A 6,216-nucleotide genomic window follows, 5' to 3' on the forward strand; every position below is an offset into this window, starting at 1 on the left:
TTTGTTTTAAAAGTGCATAGACAGAATGGAAGGGTTAGATTAGAAAACTTTTTAAAAAATGCTCCCCAGGTACAGCTTCCCCAGCAGGGCAGGGGCACTTCACTAAACCCATCTCTCCTGAAGATTTTGGCTTACCTGTCAAAAAAAATATTGCACATACTGGGTTAAACCCCATTGGGGCAAACGGAAATGGCATTTTATATTTTACAAGCATATCATACTTCCCAGGATATGTCTGTCTCCACATGTAAATGCTCTGGAGTGTCAGACTGCAGGAGTGAGATGTGGGGTTTAGTCCGTGCAAGGGAAAACCAGACACAGCCTGAACACAGGGTTCTTTTTTCACCCAGCACCTTCCCACAAGCAGCACTTTGTGTTACCACCTCATTCACTAAAAATCCTTCAAAATAAAAAAGCCATTGAATGCCACAAAGTGGACAAGGCTCAGTCCAAACAGGGATCAAAAACAGAGTTCCCTTAAGCCTGCTCTGGTTTGGCATCGTGCTGAAAACACTCCCGTCAAAACGTCACCTGAACAGCTGTGCTGGGCCTGGTGTTTAAATGTAACTGCAGCCTGTCATTAATGAAGGTTAACAGTGTCCTAACGAACAGCTTAAAGCAAAGCAAGCAACTAAATCTCATCCAGATTTTACTCTATTCTGAAGGCATTTTCCTCCCAAGTCAGCATATCCCATCAAGATCAATTTATTAAGTATCAAGAAACAATTCAAATTGACTTCTAGCTTTGTTATGTGTCAAAAAATCCTCTCAAAATTAACATTTCCCCCTACAAGGGGTTAGAGGTCCCTGAGGTCCCTTGAAGCAGTGCCAGTTTCTCTTTTCCAGGCTGGGCCAGGGGAAAAATCCACCAGCACCAGCCACAAGAGCTCACAGGCTACACTGGAAGTGTCAACAGATTCTGCCTACAACCCCTGCAGGAGGCAAAGCCTGCTCAAAGAATTAAAAACAGTCCCAGCTTTGTTTTGAAACAAGTTTCTCATGTCTCATGGCCAACACACAACTCCAGAGCCCTTTATTGATAGAACAGCCTCAGATTGCCAGCCTTGAGGCACAGCCTGACTTGGACACCAATAAAAGTGATCAGAGCTGCTGGGGCACTCTGGACACAAAGCAGTGGCTTTGCAGCTGCATTTCCAAACTCTGCTAAGGACATTTTATGGTAACTGGGGCCAGACTCACACACACAAAGAACATCACACCCTCCTGGAGCACCACAGCTCCAACCTCCCTGAGCCCTGCAAGCCCAGGTCCTGCTGCTGCCTGGCTTCATCCCACAGGTGCCCAGGAGAAATAGTTCCCCTTTAAACAGGGAGAAACAGGAGCAGGGTCAGAGTCCAGCTGCCTGTGCTGCCCAGTGGGAGCAGCACAGCTCCCGCCTTCCCGGGACTCCAGGCACAGCATTAGTTGGAATTTCTAAGCTCTCAGGCAAGGCCCCATTGATTTGTGTACTTCCATTTATTAAAGCATCAGGAAATATCAGGGGTGAGGAAACCTGACGTGACTGTTGCACACAGGGACCAGCCCTGAGCACATGGGGAAGGGAGCAACAAATCTCAGCCGTGGTCAGTCACCAGTAAGTGATGAGAACAGGATCAGTGTCAGATGTTCAAGCATGTGCTCGCTAATATTCATATTTAAATACTGACAAAGTACTCCGTAAGTTGCTTCTACGCAAAAGGTCGTATGAACTCCAACCAGATAAGCACAGAGCTTATCTGTATAATTACATGTGCAAATCAGCTCAGGATATTGAACTCCCAGGCCCCCACTGAACCTGCACTCTTTTACATATTTTTAATTGCTACATTCCAAAGTGAAAAAGCATTAATACTCCTTTCTATGGAGCCTGAAAATTACAATGCACCTGTAAACAGGCTGCACCACAAAGCTTATGCTGCACCACAAATTGCCCGTTGTGCTTCTGCAGCTTCACCCCAAATATCACACAAACAAGCACTAATTCCAGTTAACTAAATGCAAATGAATCACAAAGAGATTTTTCCAAGAACAAACACATTAGCACGAGCCTGAATAAAGCTTCCTGGAACCAAACATGCTCCAAGGAAAAACCCCAGCCAGGCCAGGAATGACATTAGAATATTAGAATGCTGTGGGTGCTTGGCTGCGGTGCCTGAAGATACCACGGCAAAGTCACCTCAGGCTGCCCCAGGGAGGAGGGACGGGACAGAACTGCTCCAGCCAACAGCAGCAACACTGGAAAAATTCTGCTGATGGGTCAGGGCACTGGGATCAGCCTGGCTGACAGACTGGTCTGTCCTTGCACAGGGCAGAGTCAGGACAAAATGCCACAAAATCTTGTTTGTGTACAAACTCTTGTGTGCCCCCAGCAGCACCAGGTTTTTCTTCTGTAAGTGATCTTGAATCTTTAAAGGGTTAAAATTAGCTTATCAAACACCTATTTTTCACTTCACCCATTCGCTACTAATGTGCATTGGACAGCACACTGGGGCTACAAATCACTGTTAACATTTATGCTGCTGCACATACAAGGAGGTGTTGCTGATGAATTAGCAAATTCAAGCAGCATCCTTCATTCCCATAATAAAAGGGGTCAGCCCAGAACAGGAGGTGGTACCTGCTCTCTCTGCTGATGAGAGGGCAGAAGCAGATGTTTAATGGTGTATTGGGTCACCCCACAAAGCTCCTCTCCTTTCCCAGAGGAAAACTCATCCATTTAACAGAGCTGGGCAGCATCCACAGGGAAAGAAGTGTTGACACAACCTTGAACAAGCTCAGCTGTCACTAACTCCAGAGCTGGTTCAGATATTCATTTAATAATCACAGCTCATCATACCAGGGCAAGTGCTCAGGTGTCCCTTTGTTCCTTGCACAATGGTTTCCGCTAATTATATGGCAGGTTTGGTTTCTCTTAATTAAACAAAATGCAGCACCACTTTTCCCAGAGGAGAAAGGATTGGTAGGAGTTTTCACATGGTTTTATATCTGCCCATTCCCACCACTGCAGGTGATTCCCATCTCCTGCAGGTGCTCCAGGTAGTGCTGGCGGTTCCTGAACTGTGGGGATGCAGCTCAGTGGCAGCTCCAGCTCTGCTCAGAGCACCACCAGGAACCCCACATCTCCCAGTAACTCCAAGTCCCCCGTCCCTAAATTCCAGGCTTCATCATAAGGGACAGCAAGGGTAAAACCCCACCTAAGGAGATAACACACCTGAGATTTAACAGAGCCACCTCCCCAGCTGTCTCCCCAGAGTTACAGAAACAAGCAGGTCCTTTTCCCCTGCAGAGGCCACAGTCAGAACTCATCACTGAAAGTCCATTTGCAAAGGTCTGACCCAAAGACAACTTTGCAGAACAACAAACCAACCCCTCCCCAATCAGCTTCTCAAACAAAACCAAACAGTGAGCATCTTATCGGTACAGACACAATTTCTAACTCTGCTGGAAGAACACATTTCCTTATCACAATCCAGATCCCAGACACACATTTATAGTGTCAGGATGTATTGTGGAATCTCAGAAGCACAGGCAGTGGGAGCTGCTGTGGTCCCAATGGGATTGAGGTCCATTAATTAAGATCTTCCTTGTAAATGCTGGTGAATGAGGCACCTCCTTTGACCTTAAGGCTTCGTTCTCCACAGAAGCCCACATCCAACTTTCCAGCCTGCACTCCTGCTAATGGCAGGCATTTGTCTCACTATGCAGAGCACCAAACAGGCTGCTCTGATGATTTTCCAAGCACCATCAGCCAGCTGGAGTTGGCAAAACCAGGTAATTCCACTTTCAGGCACAGCATTCTGGATAATCGTGGAATTGGTAATAACTAATATGGTTTTTACTTTCTGCTTTTTGTGGCTTCCCTCCATCAAAAATCAGTAATAAAGCCATTTCCAACAGCTCCCCATCAGAAGCCACGTAACTATTACCTTCACCTGGAGGAAAGTTTCCAAAAGCAGGCTGGATTAGGTTTCTCTCCACCCCCCAGGAAATAGCACTGGGTGGGGAGAGGAGAGAGGGATGAAGTTTCTCAAACAGGCAACGCTTGTACACTCCTTTCAAGCAGGATCTCTAAAGCTGCCGCTGGCAGGATTCCCACCCACTTCCCCTCCTTCCCAGCAGGAGAACAGAGACCCGGCTACATCCCATCACCCCCCCCTGCGAACATCCACCCATGGGGATGGATTTTCCCCCCTCAGAAAAGATTAAAAGTTGCTATTTGATGAGATGGTGGAGTGATCACATAACCAAACTATGTAATAAACAGGGGAAATAAGTTTATCATGGACAAAAATCCCTGCTTTTAAAGGATCCTGCTGAAAGTCATTTCCCTTCACGTATTTTAGAGTAATTTCAGCTCTGAAAGGTATTAAGACTGCTCAAACCTCCGCTGAAGAGAAGGTTTATTGGAAGTGAAAAATCTCCTTGTCTATTCAAAACCAAACACAGGTGCTGTCAGTCTTCGTTTGAATTTAATTATTGGGCTAATTTGAGAATAACAAACAACTCTAAAGTACAGGACAACTAATGAACACAGAGCAGTGCCAGCCCACACATGACAAATCCTCATAACAGCCTCATGAATCACTGCCGTGCTCCGTGGATCCTCGGGCACAGGGATGGGAGCTGTCATTTGCCAGGGAGTTCCATCAGCACCTTAAGAGCAGCTCCAGCTCTTTCCCCACAAGCTGTTATTGTCAGGTAACAGCTTCAGACCCAAGGCAAATGCACAGGAGGATTTTAGAGATAGCCAATATCTCAAAGGACAACTGATAAAAGCCAGTGTCTCACATTCACCTCCCTGGCCCGCTATTCCACATAGCAAGCGGTAAGCTCAGCAAAGGAACACAGGGACAAGCTCAGGATGGATTCCCGGGGAAGCATTTACTGAATAGGCACAATTAAAGATGATTTACCGCGCAAAGCAATTTCTAAACACAGCTTTCTCTAGTTACAAAGACCTCCTCCCTCAACAAAAGTCATCTGCAGGGATGAATGAAGTAGAAAGAAAGACCAAGAAAGCCAGTTAAAGCCAGCCAAAACCAGCCTAAATTTTGGAAGTCAGATAAGAAGACACAGACAACTGCACCATCACAAAGGTGCATTTCCAGAGGTTCTGCCTCCCCCAGCTCTGCATTCCAGACTGGATGATCAGCAATCACAGCTGCGTGGTCACCAGCCACTCTGAAAGCTTTCTGCCCACTTTCTAAGCAAATCCTCCTTCAAAAGCGCTCCGATTTTGCCACATTAATTCCTAGTGCAGAAGCAGCTCCTGCCGATGCCCTCCACACGGACTGAGCGAGCCCCCGGGGCGGCGGCCAGCGGGGGCTCCGCACCGGCTCCCAAGGCTCTCAGGGAAAAGAAGAGCGTCAGTTTGTGCTGGAGCCAGGAAGCAGCAGCCAAGGCACAGGTTCGGTGCTCCGAGCGCCGGACAGCCGGAGCCAGAGGCCAGGTGCCACTCAGGCAGGGAACGTCCTCACCCCGCCGCTGCCCTCGCTCAGCCCCGCTCCTCCAGCCCATCCCAGCTCCCTGAACACCCTTCCCACAGATCCCGGGATCTCCTCCCCCCGCGTTACCGCAGCTCCCCTGGCTCTCTGCTCCCAGCGAAGTCCCCGTTCTCCGGGGAGCCGGAATCCTCCGTGCTCTGCCCCTCCAGGAGCCGGGACACCCGGGCTCTGCGCCCCCAGGAGCCGGGACCCCCATGCTCTGCCCCTCCAGGAGCCGGGACACTCCGTGCTCCGCCCGTCCACGAACCGGGATCCCCGTGCTCTGCCCCACCCCAGGAACCCCCGGCCCCGCGGGGGTCCTGCCGCGGCACCCACCGCGCTGCCCCCAATGACCGCTTCGTGTTTCTTCAGGCGGGACTTGAGGCTCTTCATGGCGCGGCCGCGGGCGGGGAGCGCGCACCGGCCCCGTCGCGCTCCCGCCGCCGCCGCCACGGCCGGGACGCGGCAGCCCCGCCCCGCTCCGCCCACCTCCCACCGCAGCCAATCGCCGCCCGCCCTCGCGGGAGCTGCAGCCAATCAGCGAGCGGAGCGGAGGGGAGGGACTTCCTCGTGTTCAAGGAGCGCTGCCCGGCGCGGAGCCGCCCGGCCGGCAGGGGGCGCGCTGCGGGCGGGGCGGCGCTCTGGCACGGGGCGGACCCTCAGGGCACCACAGAGAGGGCGGGTCTGCGGCTTCTGAGGGAGAGGGGTAATGACCGGGATAAGGATCGGGATA

At 50.5% G+C, this 6,216-nt stretch overlaps 1 protein-coding gene across 2 annotated transcripts in view; it reads right to left on the reverse strand.

Annotated features, from left to right (window-relative positions):
* The window catches only part of UACA (uveal autoantigen with coiled-coil domains and ankyrin repeats), a 28,647-nt gene extending 22,705 nt beyond the window's left edge, over positions 1-5,942 (reverse strand). For both annotated transcript variants that reach the window (XM_032122796.1, XM_032122795.1), the window contains exon 1: positions 5,820-5,942. In XM_032122796.1, the coding sequence (XP_031978687.1) occupies positions 5,820-5,876 (57 nt within the window). In that variant the 5' untranslated portion in view covers positions 5,877-5,942. The remainder of the gene's footprint in view (positions 1-5,819) is intronic.
* Positions 5,943-6,216: the final 274 nt, after the last annotated feature.

This window comes from Corvus moneduloides, chromosome 13 (genome assembly GCF_009650955.1).
Source record: "Corvus moneduloides isolate bCorMon1 chromosome 13, bCorMon1.pri, whole genome shotgun sequence".
Classification (NCBI taxonomy): Eukaryota; Metazoa; Chordata; class Aves; order Passeriformes; family Corvidae; genus Corvus; species Corvus moneduloides.